At 45.2% G+C, this 23,931-nt stretch overlaps 1 protein-coding gene across 2 annotated transcripts in view; it reads right to left on the bottom strand.

Annotated features, from left to right (window-relative positions):
• Positions 1-23,931, bottom strand: part of GNAO1 (G protein subunit alpha o1) — a 183,038-nt gene that overhangs the window by 96,295 nt on the left and 62,812 nt on the right. For both annotated transcript variants that reach the window (XM_040409358.1, XM_040409357.1), the window contains exon 3: positions 3,329-3,470. In XM_040409358.1, the coding sequence (XP_040265292.1) occupies positions 3,329-3,470 (142 nt within the window). The remainder of the gene's footprint in view (positions 1-3,328; positions 3,471-23,931) is intronic.

Raw genomic sequence — 23,931 nt, 5'->3', positions numbered from 1 at the left:
TTGCTCAGGGCAGAGGGGCGATACTACTAATTGTACTTTACTTTATGAACCTTAGACCTCGTGATAGCTCTTGTCCGAGGAAGCGGTCAACTGAAAGTAGAAGAAGACTTCCGTTTTCCTACACATGGCTAATCCATATCTGAAATCATTAATCTGAACCAAAAAAAAAAAAACTGACATGTCAAGACACTCCGTCTAAGAACAGCCTGTACTGTACAAGCATGGGAGATAATGCAGCCTGAAGAGCTGCACTAAGTGGTGGTAAGCCATGCACAAAAACATGGCTAACCCAGAATCAGCGAGACCGTACTCGGCACCACACATCAGATCCACAATCAGAGGCATGTCTGAAAAAAGGTCATGAAAGTTTTTGAAGAAAACCTAATCCCTATAGAGAATGGGAACAAGTCTCTCTCCAGGTCAGATCAGGTCAACAGCCCTAACGGGTCATGTTTTTCGGATCTAGACAACTGGAGCTGAGAAACGTTTATTGACCGTAGTGCACGGCGGTTCCCAGCAGAATATCTCTCTGAAATTGGCAGGTTTGGTCAAGAGAGGAAATATAATCATAACCCATCTCTGTTTCGCCCTTGTTTGTTTGTCATCCTAAAGCCATGTCCTTTTTTAAGTTATACAATCTTTATGCTTTTTGTATTACAGGGGTTGTGTAATTCGGCAAATGGCATTTATCACGTAAAGTTAATACAAGGCAGTTACTGATGGATTGTTCATATTGCTGCCTTTGCTGGCTGGATTCATTTTTCCATAACAATATACACTGCTCGTTTCCATGGTTATGACCACCCTGCAATCCATCAGAGGTGGTTGTGCTTGCACACTATAGGAAAAGGTGCGGGCCCTACCTAGTGGCTGGGAATGCGAGAGTGTGCATAGGCTGGTGCTTTTTCCTGTAGGGTGCAAGCATGACCACCACTGCTAGATTGCAGGGTGGTCGTAACCCCTGGATACGAACAGTGTATAATGTGATGGAAAAATGAACCTAGCCAGCAAAGGAGGCAATATGGATAATCACAATACATTAGTAAGTAACTTGTATTAAAGGGGTTGTCCGCTCAGATCAGCAGGGGTCCGGCACCCAGCACCCCCGCCGATCAGCTGTATGAAGAGAAGGCAGTGCTCATATGAGAGCTGCTTATTCTGCTCTGTTCACTTGCTTCCTGCAGCAATTGCAGTGGTGAGCAGGTGTAATTACAAGTCTGGTGTCCCTATTCACCTCTAAAGGACAGCTCCTTCCTATATACTTGAACAGAAGTGAATGGGGACGCCATACTTGTAATTACACTTGCTCACCACTAGGGTTGTCAGGATACCAAAATTTTGTTTCGATTTCGATACCATAAAAAAAAGTATTGCGATACTTATACCATTCGATACCATGCAGAAAAAATTAAAACCCCAAAAAAGCAGCGGACGCATTTTATGGAACGTCCGGCTCCCAATCGAACAGTCTTATCCTATTTTTTGGGGGAAAAGGTGACAAAAAAAAAAAAAATGTCGAATCAGGCAGTTTTTATATAATTTTTTTCTGTTTTTTTCTGTTACGGCCTTTACCGCATAGGAGATTTTTTTTATATTTTAATAGTTTGGACTTTTCGGACGTGGCGATTTGTAATATGTTTATTTATTGTTTATATATTTTATATGTAAAATTGGGAAATAGGGTGATTTATACTAAACATTTTGGTGTGTTTTTTTAAACTTTTTATTTAATACCTATTTAATACCCATTTCCCCCTTAGGTGCTAGAACCTGATCCCTTTTCCTATTCACCCTAATAGAGCTCTATTACGGTGAATAGGATCTCACACTCTCTATGCTGCCCTGTGCTTTGTGCACACAGCAGCAGGGAGCTGACCATGGCAGCCAGGGCTTCAATAGCGTCCTGGCTGCCATGGTAACTGATCGGAGCCCCAGGATTCCCCCCCATCAGAAGCTGCCACTGCGCCACCAATGAGGAGGAGGGGAGGGGACCCTGTGGCCACTGCCACCAATGATTATAATACTGGGGGGCACACTGCCGGCTATGTGATTCTGCCGCTGGCACTCGCCTCCTGTATCTGCATTAAAAATTAATTATCTTCATTGGTGGTGCAGTGGCCAGAGTCCCTCCCCTCCTCCGCCCCTCTCTCCTCTCATTGGCAGCAGCAGCACAGGGGGGAGGCACCATGAGGTACCATGTGCTGCTGAGGTACCATGTTCTGTGATAGTAGGCTGCGCAGTAGCGCACCCTCGTATCGGTAAAAGGCAAATCCCGGTATCGAATCGATACCAGTACAAAAGTATCCATTGGGTATCAAAAATTCGATATCCGATGCAACCCTACTCACCACTGCAATTGCTGCGGTGAGCAAGTAAAAAAAAAAAAAAAAAAGTCATCAATAGTAAAAAGTGGACAACCCCTTTAACTTTGTCTACATGATAAATGCCGTTTGTTGAAGGGAGATAAACCTTTTACATAACAGGAAGCCCTATCTGAGTGGTCAATACACATCGTGTGTGTAATTGTCCTTAGGCTACTTTCACATCTGCATTTTCCTTTCTGGCTTTGAGATCAGTCATAGGATCTCAAAACTGGAGGAAAGCGCTTCAGTTTTGCTTCGGTTTTGTCAATGGGGATAAAACTGAACAAACCAGAATGGAGTGCTCCAGAATGCATTCCCATACCAGACAAAACCGCTACAAGCGGATCCAGCTCCAATTGACTTACAATGGTCTCAAAAATCGGACAGCAAAAACACTGTGAAAGTAGCTCTACAGGGATAATAGATTAGTCAAACATTTGAGGAGTAAAAACAAATAAATACATCAATAACAACATCTTAAAAAATAATCTGTAACAGGACGTTGTGAACTTAGTGCTGGGCCTAAGCTAGTTGTAAGCCTCGACAGAACTGCTTATCCTAAAAGGACTATGTGCACTTGGACAAAAATACCAGAATGCTGTTCAACAGGTCAGAACCTTCTTCACTGGTTAAAAAATGTGCATATTTTTTTAAATACGTAGTATTATTATCATCACCAACATGACTACCAATGGTTAAAGCCATATTGGAAAGTCAACGCTTTATGGTCACCCATTACTGAGCTTATATCACATTGTAAAGAACTTGAATTTTAAAAAGCACCAAAAACATCTAAAGTGAAATACATTACACTGACAAAATAAACGTAAAAAGTTAATATTTTTCCAAAGAAGTGAGAATTAGTGACGTTTAATGGAGACTGGAATTACTCATCACCAACCAAATGTTGAAAGCCCTACGCAAAAGAAGGACGGCCTACAAAAGGATGAAATAACAAAACTTACCCTTCGCTCTTTATCACCGTACTCTATACCCAAGGTGTCCATGGCACGAACAATGGCGGCCAGGGATTGGATAGTGTTACTATAAACCACAGGCTTGTACTGCTTGACATCTTCACCTGAGAAGCCATCTTCATGGATAATTCTGCAAAATCACCAAAAGGCATTTCAATAAACAAAACGGTATAATACAGCATAGCACAGTATAGAAGTATAATACAATGTACAATGTGTATAAGGGCTCTTTCACACCTGCGTTCTTTTCTTCCGGCATAGAGTTCCGTCGTCGGGGCTCTATGCCGGAAGAATCCTGATCAGTTTTATCCTAATGCATTCTGAATGGAGAGAAATCCGTTCAGGATGCATCAGGATGTCTTCAGTTCCGGAACGGAACGTTTTTTGGCCGGAGAAAATACAGCAGCATGCTGCGCTTTTTGCTCCGGCCAAAAATCCTGAACACTTGCCGCAAGGCCGGATCCGGAATGAATGCCCATTGAAAGGCATTAATCCGGATCCAGCCTTAAGCTAAACGTCGTTTCGGCGCATTGCCGGATCCGACGTTTAGCGTCCTTGCAGCCATGGTAACCACTCTGAAAAAGCTAAAGTCCTGGCAGCCATGGTAAAGTGTAGTGGGGAGCGGGGGAGCAGTATACTTACCGTCCGTGCGGCTCCCGGGGCGCTCCAGAGTGACGTCAGGGCGCCCCAGGCGCATGGATGACGTGATCGCATGGCACGTCATCCATGCGCATGGGGCACTCTGACGTCATTCTGGAGCGCCCCGGGAGCCACACGGACTGTAAGTATACCGCTCCCCCACTGCCCACTACTACTATGGCAACCAGGACTTTAATAGCGTCCTGGCTGCCATAGTAACACTGAACGCATTTTGAAGACGGATCCGTCTTGAAATGCTTTCAGTTCACTTGCGTTTTTCCGGATCCGGCGTGTAATTCCGGCAAGTGGAGTACACGCCGGATCCGGACAACGCAAGTGTGAAAGAGCCCTAACGCAGTCATGCAGGGTGTATTACATATTACAGTAGAAGCCTACACAAACTACACCAAAAGCATAAAATATCCGATTTGTTTCCTGTAGACAAACAGGCAATAAAATGCTTCCAATGAAATGAGTGGAAGTCACGGCGCTGCCTCCCTGCAGCGGCCATAATAAAGCTATGTATGAATTATTAATTGTGGCAGACGCCCCATTACACCAAGTGCCTGAATGAAGCAGCTCAGATTACAGGAAGCCGAGTCCATCAACATTATGGGTTAAGAGGTTTTATAAATATGGATTAATGGCCACTGTGTAAGTGCTCGGAAACCACTTAAAACGTCAATCTTTGATTTATAAGTATTCAGAGACGTAAAAGAAATCATACAATCATGTGTGGAGCTCAGACGGGGAGGCTGCGGCCACGTGTGGAGCTCAGACGGGGAGGCTGCGGCCACGTGTGGAGCTCAGACGGGGAGGCTGCGGCCACGTGTGGAGCTCAGACGGGGAGGCTGCGGCCACGTGTGGAGCTCAGACGGGGAGGCTGCGGCCACGTGTGGAGCTCAGACGGGGAGGCTGCGGCCACGTGTGGAGCTCAGACGGGGAGGCTGCGGCCACGTGTGGAGCTCAGACGGGGAGGCTGCGGCCACGTGTGGAGCTCAGACGGGGAGGCTGCGGCCACGTGTGGAGCTCAGACGGGGAGGCTGCGGCCACGTGTGGAGCTCAGACGGGGAGGCTGCGGCCACGTGTGGAGCTCAGACGGGGAGGCTGCGGCCACGTGTGGAGCTCAGACGGGGAGGCTGCGGCCACGTGTGGAGCTCAGACGGGGATAGCTAAACGTGATAGCTAAACGCCTTTTCCTGTGGTGACAGGTCATGGGATGCTTGGTGGGAACACAGGCGGCATGAACAAGAGATTGAATAAGAGACTGTAATCACAGGAAGAAGAAACCACCAGAACCAGATAGAGAAAGCTAAGCAGGAGAATATGGTCACCGTGAGAAGCATCATTCTGCCAATTGACCAGTGACATCGCCATTTCCATAGTTCTAGCCTAATATTAACCATCCCAAAAACACAGATAAGTGCTCCAGAAACATACAGCGATTCCTAACCTTACTACCTCTGGGGAATCCCCGGAACGGTTTCCACTCCTGGGGAACCCCTTATTGCTATTGCTTGCTGTAGGGGTGGCTGAAGCTCTATAGAAGTCTTATAATTTGGTTCAGAAGCCCTCTCAATCGTAAAACTGACCGGTCTTGTTACAGTGCTCTGGGGAACCCCTGATCAGGGCCCAAAAAATCCAATGTTCCTTGGAACCCTGATTGGGAAACACTGGTGCTACTTACCACATGTGTAAGGGGGACTTGCACTATCCTGATACTGTGCCTGTAATGGGTGTATGATCATAGCCTTCGGGGACCTTTAAAGAGCATCTTAAAGCCTGAGCAACCCTACTATACCAAGTATACTGCCTGTTAGGGTTAATCATGATGAGTTAGGCTACTTTCACACTTACGCTTTCCCTTTCCGCTATTGAGATCAGTCGTAGGATCTCAATAGCGGGGGAAACGCTTTTGTTTAGTCCCCATCCATTGTCAATGGGGACAAAAGTGAACTCAACGAAACGGAGCGCACCAAAATTCATTTCGTTCCGTTTGGTTGCGTCCCCATCACGGACAGAATAACACTGCAAGCAGCGTTTTTTCTGTCCGCGATATGATGCGGAGCAAGACTGATCCGTCCTGACACACAATGTAAGTCAATGAGGACAGATCCGTTTTCTCTGACACAATAGAAAACGGATCTGTCCCCCATTGACTTTCAATGGTGTTCATGACGGATCCGTCTTGGCAATGTTAGAGATAATACAGCCAGATCCGTTCATAACGGATGCAGACGGTTGTATTATCAGAACGGAAGCGTTTTTGCTGAACCCGGCTGGATCCAGTAAAAACGCTAGTGTGAAAGTAGCCTTAAACAATCCCTTAGTAGTTGATATCGGTGGCCCCAGTGTAGAGAAATATGCACATATATTCATATGCTGATTAGGTGTTCAGGTGTAATCCCAGTATTGGAAAAGTTTACCATCCAAACTATGCATGCTCCGATTCAACATTCACCAGTACATACATGGGATTACTGGGCCAATCAGGAACACAGGAAGGATGTCTGGTGCCATCACTCAAGGGGAAGGGGAGTGGCTAAGGGGAGAATAGCGGTGGTGAAGAGGTATTCTGTGTGGCTAGGCCTGCCCCTTGGTGCTCCAAATACCTAAATGACATTTACAAAGGTCCAATATTAATGGTCTATCCTCAGGATAGGTCATCAATATCTGATTGGTGGGGGTCCGACCCCAAGCACCCCCAAGATGAGCTGTTTGAAGAGACTGCAGCCTTCTCACAGCGCCGTCCATTATATAGTGGCTGTGCTTGGTATTGCAGCTCAGCCCATTCACTTGGCAGCGCTTAGGCCATGTGGCCGATGAATGTGATGTCACCAGTATAGGACAAGTCCACAGCACTCCCCAGAGAGCTGCGGCCTCTTTAAACATCTGATCGGAGGAAGTCCTGGGAGTCGGACCCCCACTGATGACATAATGACTACCTATCCTCACCTGAGGATAGGCCATCAATATCAAAATGTTGGACAAACACTTTAAGCAAAACATCACAAAATAACAAACATATCTCCCATAATAAAATAGTTGGAACTTTTAGAAATTTGAGGACACCACCCAATAAAAGCAGGGACCATGGCTATGGGTGGAGATCCACAGAAGTAATGGAGACCAGCTGTAACCTACCCCTAGTAGTCACACATTACATCTACACAGCCAACGTCATCTCCACATAGTTAAAAAAAAAAAAAAAAAAAATTAAACTGTGCTTGCAAGATCATGTTACTGCCCTTCTGCCCCAATCCCATAGAGGTCGGAGACTTTACTTAGACTGAGTCAATAGCAGCAATTCTCGACTGTCAGCAATGGTCCAAGAAAAGCCATTATCTGGGCCCCTTTGTAATGCAAAATGTAGGCTGAACCCTGCCAGTCAAGTTGATGCCATCCTGAGCGGCGAGTGTCTTCTGCGTCTGACAATGAATACCGAGTACACAGGAGCCCGTCCACGGCTGGGGGTGGGAGAGGACCAGCAAAGGATGGTGGTCTGGGCAATAGGCGGAGGATAATAGCAGAACTGGGAGGGAATGATAGAGGAGAAGGCTTTAAAGGATTGATAGGGCTTGAATAGCATACAGCCAGAAAATTGGGAGCTGGATTAAGCAGACATGGATAGAAATCTCGCTCTAAGAAGGGAGCAGGGTTTATAGGCTTTTAGTTTTTGTTACAGAAAAGACATAGATAAGCTTTCCCAATCATCTGTCACCAGGAAAGGTCTAGCCAGAGCCTCCACAACACAAGCAAAACGTAACGTGTGCCATTGGAAACCCTAATGTATGCCGACACCTGCACATGAGAATTCGGGATTGACTGCATTTCACATAATTAAACCACGATTAACATACACTTCTGTAATCTAAATGGTAATCCAGTAATCTAAAATGCCTCACTTCTCATCTGCATCATGTAAATGTGTGGAAGACAGCTTTTGGGGAGGCATCGCTGGACAGACGAGCCGTATGTGCGATTTAAATCCTTGATCGATAGGACAGGTTTATTGCATCCGTGGTCGGCATTTCTGGGTGCAAATGGAAGACTGAGCCGGGGAGGTTTACTGCATAGTCCATTCAAACGTCCGTAGTGTATTGCAATACACCCGGCCGGCACCGCCATAGAACTGCCTATTCTTGTCCGCAATTGCAGACAAGAATAGAACATGTTCTATTTTTTTCCGGAGCCACGGACCGGAAGATCGGGGGCACGTTCCGGAAATGCAGATGCAGAGAGCCCATAGTGTGCTCTCCGCATCCATTCCGTCCCCATAGAGAATGAATGGGACCGCACCCATTATACGGACGTGTGAATGGAGCCTTAAAATGTATAGAAGAAGCTGCTGTCTCAGTAATTAGGAAGACACCATGGAGGATCCTCGTTAGCTCCTTATGACATTAGTAATTACTTCTCCAAGTATCAGCTGAGGAACGCACACCTTCCTATAACATCAATGGACGTTCTTCTTTAAAGAGCTTCCATTTTTCAGGTCCACCATTCTCTTCTGATTAAATTCTTTAAATGTACAGTGGATATAAAAAGTCTACACACCCCTGTTAAAATGTCAGGTTTCTGTGATGTAAAAAAATGAGACAAAGATAAATCATTTCAGAACTTTTTCCACCTTTAATGTGACCTATAAACTGTACCACTCAATTGACAAACAAACTGAAATCTTTTAGGTGGAGGGAAGAAAAAATATGTAATATGGTTGCATAAGTGTGCACACCCTTAAACTAATACTGTGTTGAAGCACCTTTTGATTTTATTAGAGCACCCAGTCTTTTTGGGTATGAGTCTATCAGCATGGCACATTTTGACTTGGCAAGATTTGCCCACTGTTCTTTTCAAAAACACTCCAAATCTGTCAGATTGCGAGGGCATCTCCTGTGCACAGCCCTCTTCAGATCACCCCACAGATTATCAATCAGATTCAGGTCTGGGCTCTGGCTGGGCCATTCCAAAACTTTAATCTTCTTCTGGTGAAGCTATTCCTTTGTTGATTTGGATGGATGCTTTGGGTCGTTGTCATGCTGAGAGATGAAGTTCCTCTTCATGTTCAGCTTTCTAGCAGAAGCCTGAAGGTTTTGTACCAATATTGACTGGTATTTGGAACTGTTCATAATTCCCTCTAGCTTAACTAAGGCCCCAGTTCCAGCTGCCACCATGCTTCACTGTGGGTATGGTGTTCTTTTGGTGATGTGCAGTGTTGTTTTTGCACCAAACATATCTTTTGGAATTATGGCCAAAAAGTTCCACCTTGGTTTCATCAAACCATAACACCTTTTCCCACATGCTTTTGGGAGACTTCAGATGTGTTTTTGCAAAATGTATCCTGGCTTGGATGTTTTTCTTTGTAAGAAAAGGCTTTCGTATTGCCACTCTACCCCATAGCCCAGACATATGAAGAATACGGGAGATTGTTGTCACATGTACCACACAGCCAGTACTTGCCAGATATTCCTGCAGCTCCTTTAATGTTGCTGTAGGCCTCTTGGTCGCCTCCCAGACCAGTTTTCTTCTCGTCTTTTCATCAATTTTGGAAGGACGTCCAGTTCTTGGTAATGTCACTGTTGTGCCATATTTTCTCCACTTGATGATGACGGTCTTCTCTGTGTTCCATTGTATATCTAATGCCTTGGAAATTATTTTGTACCCTTCTCCTGACTGATACCTGTTAACAATGAGATCCCTCTGATGCTTTGGAAGCTCTCTGTGGACCGTGGCTTCTGCTGTGGGATGCGACTAAGAACATTTCAGGAAAGACCAACCAGAGCAGCTGAACTTTATTTGGGGTTAATCAGAGGCACTTTAAATGTTGGCAGGTGTATGCTGACTCCTATTTAAAGGGATTCTGTCACCTCGTTTTAGGTTATAGAGATGCGGACATGCACGGCTAGATCGCCGCTAGCATGTCCGCAATATACCTGTCCTATAGGGCTGTGTGCTTTTATTTAGTTAAAAAAATGATTTTAGAGATATGTAAATGAGCTTTGTAAGGTGCCCAAGGGGCTGTACGAACCTTCTTGGAGCCCAGCCACGCCCCCTGTGAAGGAGCCCAGCACTGCCTGTGTCCTCCGAATCTCCTCCTTGCTCACGGTTATATTGCCGTAATCTTGCGATGCGCGAGCTCGCGCATGCGCAGTTCCTTCCCTGAGGCTGATGCCAGCACAGGGAAGGAACACAATACCGGCAATGCACATGCGCGAGCTCGTGCATCGCAAGATTACGGCAGTTGATTGGTACGTGTAGATTTGCTCATCTCTACTGGTAAGGTCTCTCACTATACACAAATAGGGAGTGACCCGCCAATTAAGCTGGGCAGGGAGAAGATGGCTGTAGGCCGCCCCTGTGACTCTTCTCGCTCTCAGCTCATTTATAACCTATGCTTTTTCTGAAAGAAAGTAAATGGGTTTGAAGTAAAACCTAAGCCACGTGTAACCAGGGGGCCTGTGGGTATTTTGTCTTCTGGCTGCAAGAGGCTCCTGACATGTTCCCTTTAAGGCCTCTTTCACACTACCGTGTTTTTTTGTTTTTTTTTTTCGTTTTGCCGGCCGTTTTTTGCGTTCCGTATACGGAACCATTCATTTCAATGGGTCCGCAAAAAAACCCCGAAATGTACTCCGTATGCATTTCGTTTCCGTGTTTCCGTATCTCCGTTCAAAGATAGAACATGTCCTATATTTGCCCGCAAATCACGTTCCGTGGCTCCATTAAAGTCAATGGGTCCGCAAAAAAAACGGAATGCATACGGAAATGCATCCATATGTCTTCCGTATCCGTTCATCTATTGAAAATGTTATGCCCAGCCCAATTTGTTATATGTAATTACTGTATACTGTATATGCCATACGGAAAAACGGAACCGAAACACAACAGAACAACGGATCCGTGAAAAACGGACCGCAAAACACTGAAATAGCCATACGGTAGTCTGAAAGAGGCCTAAGGCAGTGGATTTGGAGCTCCGTAGCAGAATAAAAACAAGTCAGATGGCTGAAAATGTTGGATCTATAAAAAAATAAAATGTAATTATGCTCAAGAAAGGACAGTAAAATAGTAGTAGTGATCATACTGCTAGCCCTATTAGGATTTCGAGATGACAACCTGTTAATTTTCCAAGGAATTACAAAGAAATGTCTCCAGTGCACCAATCGGTGGAAAGAGGCCAGGTTCCAAAGTGGTTCCCCCAACCCTACAAAAGAAGCACATGACTGACACTACATAAAGCCGGCTCTATTCCTCCTCAGATCTGATGGACAAAGCCGTTTTCTAATATATATTTTTATTGTACCCCAAACAAGATTTTCATTCATGAGCCTCTTTATTCAGAGTCAGCGCCAGTGAATTGAAGGCTGATTTGCTGCACAAAAATAAGACAATGTGGAATGATTGCCGGAGAACAGAGACGGCTTGGTTCCTGCTGAACGATCATTTCTCATCCTCGTAGCTATTTTACAAAACCTGCAAAGATTTTACCAAACAAAAGGCCTATTTCTATATGTTATGGTCCAATGAGCAGATCGGAGACATAGGCCGCTATAAAATAAAGCTTCATCTTCTGTGATATTCTTAATGTCTACATACCAGCGCGCTGTAGCGGTTTAGAGGTGAGCTCCTGTAACCTATGGAGAGCATTTCCCCTAGTCAAACCTTCTATATAAAAAGGGAGCAAAGAGGTTGTCATATTCCAGGTACAATAAATATATATATATATATATATATATGTGTGTAAAATAAAAAAAAAACTGCTAATTCTACATTAAAGGGGCTGTGCCACCAATAAATGTTACTTTTATATAATTCAGCTTGAAAAACTAGTTACTTTTGCAATTTCTGTTACGAAAAAGCTCCAGTTGTGAGGTATTCTCTTTACTTTAATATAATTGGTGCTGCCTGGTGTTTAACCTCTAAGGTGATGAGCATGTCCACCTACTAAGGTGGTCACACATGCTCAATTCCATCCGCCAACTGCCACCAGCCATATCTACTGCTAGAAGCTGTGACAGTTACAGGGTGAGAGCTGCAGCAAAAATGACACACACCCTAATCTGTGGTAGGGAGAGAGCTGCCGCAGAAAGGACAACACCCTAAGCTGCGATAGGGAGAGAGCTGCCGCAGAAAGGACACCAGAAGAAGCCAAGCACACAATGAACAGTTTTTAACAAAAACTATTGGCAATTGCTTCTTTTAAAGGGTTTTTCCAGAAGTTCAATATCGATGGTCTATCCTCAGGATAGGTCATCAATATCTAATTGGCATTCATGCTGATCAGCTGTTTGATGAGGACATGGTGCTCTAGTGACGATTCAGCCTCTTCTTAGGTCACTGACGTCACGTTCTTTGGTCACATGGCTAAGAAGCAGTTCCATTGACGTGAACAGGCCCGAGCTACAATACTAAGCACAACTGCTATCCAATATACAGCAATGTGCTTAGTAAGCTGTGAGGAGGCTGCGGGGGTGCTGGGTGTCAGACCCCCACCTATCAGATATTGATGACCGATCCTGAGGACAGGTCATCAATATTGAACTCCTGGGAAAAACCTTTAAATCTCATTACACAGACATTTATAGCAATACACACAGCTAAATACAGTATATTTGATTCAGTTGTAGATAATCTGCAATGTAACATATATTCCTGATTCTTTCCCTCATTGGTGTCCCCCTCCCCACCAAGCACATTATTACTTCCCTATAAATTATTTGGTTTCCATTTTACTTCACAACCTTTTAGATGGGAAATATGTGTCATCCAGTCCTGTCTTTCCTCCTCTGAAGTCCCTATACATTTCCCTTGTGCCTTTGCCACCTCCAATTTCTCCAAGTAAATGAGTTTCTTCAATGACTCCATCAACATTTCCACCCTCCATGGTCAATGATCAATCCATTGTTTCAAGATACACCTTTTAGCTGCCAGTAATATTATATGTACAAGGCCTTGAGTCCGGAGCCGACGGGGGACTCGTATGAAATAGATATACAAGGGATCCTCTTGGATTTTGGTGCCCATGATCTGATACAGGATAGAGAAGACTTCCATTCCCACAACACCTGGTGGAGAATAGCCTGGGAAAAAGGTACAGTTTGGACATTCCCTCTTATATCCGGGAATATATTTCTCTATGGGTAGATCAAAAGCATAATATGCCCTACAAATAAGATGAAAGACACTTCCCTCCAGGTCTTTGACTTTGAAAAGATGATACGATGCAACACTTATCAAAACCTGGTGGAGAGAGGGCCTTGGATTTATTCAACGCAAAACTGCACTCAACAGAGAGTGTAAGAATTAGAGCAAAGGGATCAGTTTATTGGGGGAAAACTGCACAACTGAAATGAGGATCTAGGATCCTGTTGGGCGCCTCTAGCCTCGATACAAGATGAGATATGTCCTCTAGCCTCGATACAAGATGAGATACGGCCTCTAGCCTCGATACAAGATGAGATATGTCCTCTAGCCTCGATATAAGTTGAGCTATGGCCTCCAGCCTGGATACAAGATGAGATACGGCATCTAGGATGGATACAAGATGAGATACGGCATCTAGGATGGATACAAGATGAGATACAGCATCTAGCCTGGATACAAGATGAGATACAGCATCTAGCCTGGATACAAGATGAGATACAGCCTCTAGCCTGGATACAAGATGAAATACAGCCTCTAGCCTGGATACAAGATGAGATACAGCATCTAGCCTGGATACAAGATGAGATATAGCATCTAGCCTGGATACAAGATGAGATACGGTTGGACATGGACACAAACAGGTTCTCTATGGTATCCTGCAGTACAGTTGCCCACAGATGTTGCAGCTGGGCCTGTAGATCCTGCACACTTGTAGGCTGCTGAAGCTGGAGTCCCAGCTGGTTCCATTAAAGCTTGACTGGTAATAAATCTGGCCACTAGGCAGCCAAGGAAGGTTTGCAGTCTGGAGGAGACATTCCTGGGAAACCCTTGCTGTGTGTCGGACATTATCCTGCTGAAAAATGCCAGTTGGAAGCCCTGCCATGAGATGAACACATATGGCGGCAGGATGTCCTGCACATATCACTGAGCTGTTCGTGTCCCTCATATCACTACTAGGGGGAGACCGACTGACGTATGCGATGGCTCCCCAGATCACCACCAGCAGTTGGGGCAGTGTGTTGCTCCACAGCAAAGGCAGAAGAGCTCACTATGAGGCCTCCATACTCAAACCCGACCATAGTGGGATCCCAAAAATAACTTGGACTCATCGCTAAAATTGATTGAGGTCCAGTGCATAACAGTCCAGATTTCTCATTTATGACACCACTGCAAATGATGACGACAGTGTCTGGCTGTCAGTGGCAGGACACATAATGGGTGCCGGACACCAGATTTCCTTCTGCAAAGCACCTGGAAATGGTCCAGGAAGAGACACGGGTGTGTAATAAAGGGGTCACCTGTGTCTGAATGCTGGACAACTAAACTACGGTAGCTGCTCGTGTTTGTCGGTGGATCAAATGATCCTTTCTACTGGTGTTCTGTCTGAGCTGTCCGGAGTCCATTCATCATGTGTATCTGCCATAATATAACCACTGCTCCGAAAAAGGTGTATATGGCAGGCAATTCGTCGAAATGATCATCCTGCTTCACTCAGTCCAATGATGCTCCCCCTCTCAAAGTCTGTCAACTGGGCAAAATGTCTTCAAGTGCATCATAGAGGCATGTCTAGCAGTCAACGATCTCTCACCAAGAGGTACCCTACCCAAAAGTAGCCTCTGATAACCTTTTAGAGGGCGGTGGGGGAAGCACTTTTAGGCCTTCCTAATTATTTACATATCTGCATGCAGAGTTTTGCAGCCATCCGACATTTCTATCTGGGTGCATAATTTTCAGTGTTAACAACACAGCAGTTGTCAGAAGGAAATCCGACAACACTTGGGATGTGCCTGCAATAAAGAATAGATCGCTTACGTCACACCAAAAACACAAGACTCAGTGGTGCATGGCTAAGGCCAGTGACTGGCTGCAGCAGTCACACGTTGTTGATGTGATGTCACCGCTGCAGCAGGCTAAACTGGGCTGGGAGAACCGGAGCGGTGGCATGGGATCTGCTAGGTAGATGATGATGTAGTCTTCATTGCCAGTACATCTCAGGTGTTGTCTGGTTTCCTCCTAAAACTGAACAACCCTTTTTATGGTAAGTTAAGAGGTTCACTTTAAGAAATGTAGCATTGAATAATAAGTTATGTAAAGTGTCCTCTAGGTAGGAGGTCCACGCAGCAACGTCGGGCAGAACTGCAGTTGTGGACAGAAGATCTGCTGGCACGTGGTGGCTTTATCAAACTTGCACTTTGCAGAGGAATTCCGCAGGGCTATTTTTATTCGGCGATATTATATATATATAGTGCACGCAGATTAGATTCTCCAGAGCAGTGGTTTCTCCTTAAAACACATTATACGGATCCTTCCACGAGAGGGTGCAGAGCATCAAGCTTTGAGATCATCAGTGGTCTCCAAGGGTTAAAATACAGATGCACAACTATCAACGATCAGACTTCATCCATGGCTGTCAAGATAAAATGTGTTAGTCACTTGTTCTCCACCCCAGACCTGGTCAACATTTGTTCTATATTTCATGAGCAAAGCGATTCTCTACCATCTTAGGTCATAATGGAAACTATTTTTTTTTTGCAAATAGGATAGTTGACGTTCAGCCAAAAGCTACGTTCACAGAACCATCAGTGAAATGCTGACAAGAATGGGGTGAAAACCACTCCAACAGTCTAGCATTCTGCTGCAACACTTACAGGTCCTCTGTACGGGTTCTTCAAGACCATAAACATATCTATCGTTAGACAAGGCGGACGGAGCGGACTTCAGGAAACATTCAATAGCTTTAGCGTGAGTCTAAAAACACAAGATCAGGAGGAATCCTGGAGCACAGCACATGAGCGAGAGAAAACCAAAGACGTTACAATATTGTGAGGGCCACAAAGAAACCTGGGGGGAGAGCATATTTTGGCATCATGAGGACCACAGTTAAAGGGGTTATCCCATGAATAATGTAAAAAATGAAAATCATACATAATCTAGTACATGACAGCATCTTTCTAACAAAGCTAGAACCAGCCCTGCACCTCACATGGATCCAGAGATCTCCTCATTCATTGCTCCAGTTGTTCTTCTACATTTATTTCAAGCTGGCAGCTCAGGGCGTGTCCTCTCTCCTTTCTACTACAGCTGGTGGCAGTTGAAGGATAGAACTGAGCATGCGCTTCCCTCTCGGTGAGCGGGACAGAGAAGTTAGAAAAAGAGCAAACAGCAGGTGGCGCTATACAGATAGATTTCATTGAATAACTCAGTAGCCATAATTTCCGTACAATGACAAAAGTATTCAGATCCAGGTGCTGGTTTGAAAACTGCAGAATAATTTTTATTGGGGTTTTAAAGGATGGGTCACCAACATCAGATCAGTGGAGATCCGCTATCTGCCACCCTCACCGATCTGCTGTCCAGAGTGCCAGAAACTATACTGGGTATGGAGCTGGAGGCAGACAGCGCCATACACTCTGCAGTGGTCATGCTAGGGTACTGCAGCTCAGCATTCAAGCAAATTGGAGCTGAATTTCAGCACACCAACACCTGAAACTACACAGTGTACAGAGCCTTCTGCTTCCGTCTGTACGCTGGTAGCCTACAGGCCGTGGCAACCTGAAACAGCTAAGGTTACCGGATGTCAGATCTCCACCAATCTAATATTGATGATCTATCCTGAGGATAGGTCTTGTCCTTGTCCTGAGGATTCCTCTGCACACTCTGACAATACCAGATGTGTAAGGAAACGTGCCTTATTGACAAGGGTAACAGCGACACCTCACTGCCAATTAATTTACATATTTCCAGAAGGAATAAAAGAGTAACTGGGCAACACAGAGGTCTATGTAAGGACCCTTCAAAATTTTTATTTCATGAAGGCTACACGTCAGCAGCCATGCTGACATGTAATAGGTTCCCCTTCTAGGTTACCTATCATTTTCTCAATCTTCTGACGTGGGTGACTGGGTGCTAAAACGAGGGAACTGGGCCAAGCGCTTTGCCCCATTGTTTCTCATTGGCTCCCGGAGCATGCATGTACGGATCCATTAAAAGTCCATAAAATTTCTACGCATCGATAATCCGCTCGTTCTGCTCTATGAGAAGAGCTAATAGGGTAAAAAAATAACGAGCGCTGGGCGCTTCTGTGTCTCCGCTTTGTAGCATTTGCCATGGCCCCAATAATGTGATTCAAGAGCACATAAACCACAAGGGCAATGACGGTAACAAGAGCATGAAGCATACACAGTGACTTCAAAAAATGAATAAAAAGAAAAAATATATATAAATTATATATATAATCAGAAGTGGTCATAAGATTAAAAAGGACATACAGTAGGTGACCTGATTAGGAGCAGAAGATGAGGACCATGAGGACATGGCAAGCCATAGGATTGTGGCAGCAGACAAGACATGAAGGACCTCTCCAAGGCCATGAATCGAGGTGTACCGTCTTGGGTTGAATTCTGCATAAAGCACATTATACAGAGCCCCATGTGCAATGCTGATGGAAATGCAGTAACTGTGGGAAATGTGACATTCCCATGGCTGCAGGGCTCTATATTTAGCTTTCTCCCCTGGCTTACATGAGCAAATCATTTACTAACATGATACTGCCCAACTGTGTTTTTGAAAATTTCGGATATTTTCCATAATGTACCCCCAAAGATTTAGGTATTTTTTTGAAATAGCCAGATGTGTGCAGCAGAGTTTTCCCCGGATACAGAGGGCAGGAGCAGAGTCCTGGAGACATGAGCGGATACCTCACACACGGCTCTTGTCACAACCGTCTGCTGTGCAGTATGCTGAGAACTTCACCACAGGTGTCTATTATAGCAGTATTATTTAGGCACTGTATGGCACTATTACTTGGTTCTGTACTAGGGGAGTTCGGGAGGAGGGGCCTTTATATGGGGGGGGGGGGGGGCTGCTAAGATGAACTGAATATCTACACACTGACTTCAGTTTTACATTTCCACTAAATACCTAAAATGGTCATCTTTATCAGTCAGCCCTAATCATAATTCTTTAAAGGGGGTGTGCCATCATTAAATGTTACTTTGTAACTGTGATTCAGCATGAAAAACAAGTTACTTTTCTAATTTACTTCCTGTTACAAAAACGCTCCAGTTGTGGGATATTATATAATGGCGCCTCCTGGAGTTTAATTTCTATAGTAATGGGCACGTCCATCTATGGAGACGGACGCACATGCTCAGTCCAATCCTTCAACTGCCACCCGCAATATCTACTGTTAACAGTTGTGAGTTACAGGGAAAGAGCTGTGGCATGAAGGAGATGCCCCCTGAGAAAGCACACACCTGCTTAGAGTGGGACACACCTGAGAGGACACGTCCCCTGGGAGAGGACATGGCCCTGAACTCCCAGACTTTAGAGTCCAGCCAAGCAATGAATGAGGAGATCTCTGGATCCATGTGAGGTACAGGGCTGGTCCTAGCTTTGTTAGATAGATTGTCGTGTACTATATGATGTCCGATTTTCATTTTCTTTATATCAATCATGGAAATTCCGTTTTCCGGAATGTAAGGTGGCCATACCCATTACATTAAAAGGAATCTGTCAACCTCTACTATGCTGCCCTCACTGAGACCCATTGATTACAGTACTCTTATAGTATCGAAAAGCTGAACCTCGCAGCGCACACCAGTGAGGCGAGGCAGATGAGACTCACTGGCCCCGCCACCCCCATCTCCTGACTATACGTAACATGAAAGAAACCTATCATAGTGTGGAGGAAGGAAGGAAGGGTGGGGCCAGCGAGTCTCATGGGACTCATCTCCCTTACAGAGCTGGTTTGGCCAAAGGTGCCTGGCAGAAGCTTATTCCCCCTCTCCCTATTTAGAACACATGCACACTCGGTCGAGCATGCGTGTGTATGGGGGAGTCGGTAGGAAAAACTGTGGACAAAGGATATTGAAGGTGCATGGTCACCTTTAAACACTGATGTCTTATCCTTACGATAAGTCATCAAGGTTTGATCAACCGAATTCTGCCCCCCACCAGTCAGCAAAATGAAGGACCCATTGCCATTTATACAGACAGCGACTCCTCCATATGGATGGCCATGCCTGGTAATGCATGTAGTTGCACAGGATCATGCTGTCGCATGATACAAAAAAAAAAAAAAAAGCTATTGGACTAGCACCTAATTTTCTAAAAATAGGGCCAATATTTAAGTTTTGGGTGGAAACCCTCTTTTACAGCATGTCAATAGAGTCAGGAAATTATTCGGGAATTTTGGAAACATTATATGGAATTTAATTTGAAAATGAAGTGTACGGGTTTACACGGGACCGTCCTGAGCCTTTAATTCCCTCCCACGTTGTGCAGTTTAACAGGAGCATTGTGTAACAGGGTGTCCTGGAACCTGACATAAATCCGAGGAGCCGTAGAAGACACGTAGGCCGGAGCACAGGCTTCCTGACAGAGAATCCTCTCATGCGGACGGCTCATTGTTTTCTGCCAGGTAGTAAAAGTGTTTAATGTCTTCCTCCCATAACAAGAAATCCATAAAGAGGAACAGACTTGGTCAGTGCCGGGAGGCCCAGTTCAGAGTTTTCCTGGTAATACTAAGAGACATTAAGCGAGCGGAGCAGACCGCAAAGCTTCCAGGCAGACATTATACGGGAGCTTTTAGGATCCGGGCAGTTTATGGCATGTGATTATCACCAACACATGCATCCCGTGTAACATCAACACACGTCTTCTAGCATAAAAGCAAGAGATTCTAAAAACGGAACCTTCTTCTGATACTTAAAAGGGATTCTCCGGGAGGGGCGGACTGGCCATAGACCCTACAGGGAAATTTCTTGCTGGGTCGATGCCCAGGGGGCCACCCAAGCCCTCCTCCGAGTACATGGCGATCTCCCGCTGTCAGCATTAATTAATGCTAGGAGCATCAGATACTTATGCACTTGGCCAGTGGTGGAAACTGCCCTCCAGTATTCAAGCGTATCAGCGTCCTCAGGACTGCGATACAGTTGAACATTGCGGTGGGGGAGCAGTATTTTATGCTGGACTATGGTATTTGCTTCTGTAGGGGCAGTATTTTGTGCTGCACCACAGTATAGCTGGTCTCACCTACTTATGTTGGCCCTGCCTTCTGTAAATTTTGACCCGCCTACAACATAGGCCCACTTTTAGTTTTTTTTCCAGGGCCACTTTAAGTTTTCAGTCTGCGCCCTCCAGGCTTAAAAATAAAATAAAAAATCCAGCTGACCCCTGCCCTTTGTGGATAGAGAGTTTGGTTATTACATACTCCTCGGTCGGACCTCTGGTTCTGTCGTCTCCGCCAAGCGATCAAGTCCTGAGCAGAAGTCTTTGATTCTTCTAGTACTGTATGCGCAGCTGAGCAGTAAGATTTGGGAACACATGTGGTCAGGACCTGAACGGAAGAGTCCGCAGCCAGTGTGAGCGCAGGGGAGACAGACTCAAAGGCCTGATGTCGGCCTGACCAAGCTCCCTGCCCACAACAGGGGAGGTGGCAGGGCTTTTCTTTTAAGCCCAGAGAACCTCTTTAAAGGGTTGATATGTGCCCGCATTGCGGAGAAAAATTTAGTTTTAAAATATGCAAATGAGCCTCTAGGAGCAACGGTGCGTTGTCATTACACCTAGAGGCTCTGTCCTCTCTGCAACTGCTGTGTCCTCTCCACTTTGATTGACAGAGCCAGGCGCGATCATGTTTACACTGCCTGGCCCTGTCAATCAAAGTACAGAGGGCACGGCAAGTGCAGAGAGAGCAGAGCCTCTAGGTGTAATGGAAACGCCCCAATTGCTCCTAAAGGTTAATTTGCATATGTTATTCATTTTTCTCAGCAATGCGGGCACATAAGAGAATGGGACCAACACAGATGTCTTCAGCTGCCAAGCGCACATGTAACAGGTCAGCCGGTGTCATAGGGACAGATCTGCTGACAGATGCCCTTTAACAGCTGTTCCTCCCCTTTTATGAATAATCCCAAAAGGTAAATTACACAAATGTGAAAGCCATCAGCACTGTACTACGCTTTGGAGGAAGCAATAGCTCACCTGCATCTACCTGCAATAAATTATTCAAATGCCAAATGAAATATTTAATATATTTAAAGGGGTAGCCACATAAAGGCAAGCTCTTTCCACATGGGCTTTATCAGAAAGAAGAACCTCATCTCTATTTTACAAAGCAGGGAGCCACTTAAGACCCCTTTACGCAGGCCGATATTTGGCCGAACGGGCATTCATAAGAATACTTGTTCCGGATCATTGGCTCGTTTGTTGGTTGGTCACATTTTTCTTGTTTGTCAGCAGTACATCTCTCCATGTATCCAGGGCAATTAAGCAATGTAAGGAAAAGAAGGAAAAAAAAACACACCTTTCTCTAGGCCTGTGCTCTGGATAAGTCCTCAGATGGGTCTGCACCCCCACAGATCAGAACTTTAGTATGTCGGTGCAGGATAGTACAAAGTATACAGAGCCCTCTGCTTCTTCTCTATACACTGACAGAATGCAGTGCCATGGCAGCCCAAAACAGCTGATCGGCGGGGGTGCCTGGTGTTGGACCCATACTGATCGGATATTAATGACCTATCCCGAGGACAAGTCATCCATATCTCTATCCCAGATTACCTTATAATCGGGTGCGGATTGACTTGCATCATCGATTGGCACTGGTTATGGCCCACGTAGAAGGAACCCAAGTAACCAGCTCTGGTAGACCTCATCATCAATGGCAAACAAAATGTATAGAAAACCAGGGTTCCCCCTGGTGATGACAGCTGGTTTCAGCAGCCAGATCTAGCTGATCGTCGGGGTGGTTGTATTTAGGAGAGAACCCCTTTACAGCTATCCAGCAGGCCAACCTGAATGTTGACAACAGAAAAGTATGAGGGTAGAACAAAGGGGGTCAAATATGGACACACATTGCACTGGTCTAATCAGTGAAGCTCGAGCAGTCACCCATTAAGACCAGTCAGCACTCACTTTATTAAACACGCCACCACCCCTAAAAACCCAACCAAGGCCCATGTAGTTCTGGCCAAGGGCTGGATTACAGGAGCCCAAATGTAGAAGAAAAATATGCTTCCGGAGTCCAATGTTCCTGAGATCTGATTGGGGGTCTTATTAACATTGGAGGTCTGTGTTGAGGTCTGATTAACATTGGGGATCTGATCGGTGGTCTGATCGGAGGTCTAATTAAAAAAAAAATAATAATTTTTTTTTCATATTTTCCTCCTCTAAAACCTAGGTGTGTCATATGGCCAGGTGCGTCTTATAGGGTGAAATAATTTGGCCTTTGATGCACTTTTTTGACAATGAAAAGGTGAAGGTATGCTTTTAATGGAAATGTTCTTATTCCATTTATTCATAAACTTCTAATAGGAATAACAGGGACAATACACTATAGAGATACAAGGAAAGATGCTCTGGAATAGTTACAACACAGGGAATACAATTACTCACTAATACAGACATGTCAGGAGAGCAGACAGATCCTTCCGTCAGGCGTGCACACAGGGTACAGGGATGAAACAGAAAGACACAGACCACCTCTCCACAATCTTTTTGCACAGTAGTGGCAAGACTAGGCATGTGTTGTCATCATCTTACGTGTCCCTCATGATCTCTTGTACTTTGGGCTCAGGAACCTTCTGAGCCTCTCATGGGAAGGTAAGCGTCCCTAATGGCACATCCCATGATATAGCGAGGAGCACTGGGACCGGCATGGAGGTACAATCAGGCAGGTGTCTCGTAAAACAATAATGCACATGCCCAAGTGGCATGACTGCACCAGTTCACTGCGGAGGGCAGGACTGGCACGGATAACAACTGATCCCCGATACCACAAGGCAAAACTAATTACAGGGCAACCGCAGACAATGGTCGCTTTTAGCATCGGCAGACTACGAAAATGCAGCACACCACTCAGTTGCTATGCTAAATTTTTAATTACTTGTAATTACAAAAATATTAAGATCCAGGTGCTGGTTTGAAAACTGTACAGTATTTTTTGGGGGACAACCCTTTTAAGTTATCCCCTATTCACAGGATTACTATTAGATGGGAGGTTGTCAGGCCGCTGGGAACCCCACTAATCACAACAATGTGAGCCCTGTACCCCACAACGACCCTAGAGATGATCGGCATGGCAGGTCGAACATGTGCGCTGCCACTCCATTAATCTCTATGAGACTGCTGGAGAAAGGATAATGCATCGCTCAGCTATTTCCATAAATCCCAAGGAGATGAATGGAGAGGCAGTGTGAACTTGAAATTACTGGAATACCCCTTTAAGCAATGACCAAATATTAGGGCCCCCCCCCCCCCCCTCCTTGTAATACAAGTCACCAAGTACATAAGAGGAATTCCTATAAAACTGATGTCTACTAATTAGCTGAAGCCTACGGACAAACCACTGTGTTGCACCAGTTAGCCACCTTCAGTCCTAAGATCCCCATACTAGTTACTAGGGCCATCTTTATACCAGTTTGGTGGGTCAGGGTGATTAGCTCTTCCCTGCAGTTTTCTTCCTTCTGGCGGACACTAATTTGCATATTTTTATCAGGTAACATTGCCTGCAAGTATCCCTAAACGATCTGGATCTCCACAAGCAGAACCAGGCGCTTCCAAGCGTGGTCCAAGCGATGTATCCCTAAACGATCTGGATCTCCACAAGCAGAACCAGGCGCTTCCAAGCGTGGTCCAAGTGATAGTGGCTCATCAAGATAGTGAGCAGTGGTGGGTATAAAAGTTCCAGTTTACATTGCCTTAGGACCCTTTTACATGTGACGGGGATCAGGTCAGTTATTGGGAACAAACGTTTGTATGAACACTAATGCCAAATAATTGGCCCTGTGTAAAGGTCAGGTTGCAGCTTTCAT

Source organism: Bufo bufo, chromosome 10, assembly GCF_905171765.1.
Source record: "Bufo bufo chromosome 10, aBufBuf1.1, whole genome shotgun sequence".
NCBI classification, from domain to species: Eukaryota; Metazoa; Chordata; class Amphibia; order Anura; family Bufonidae; genus Bufo; species Bufo bufo.
The sequence above is the reverse complement of the archived record's forward strand: the minus strand, read 5'-3'. Positions and strand labels throughout refer to the sequence as shown.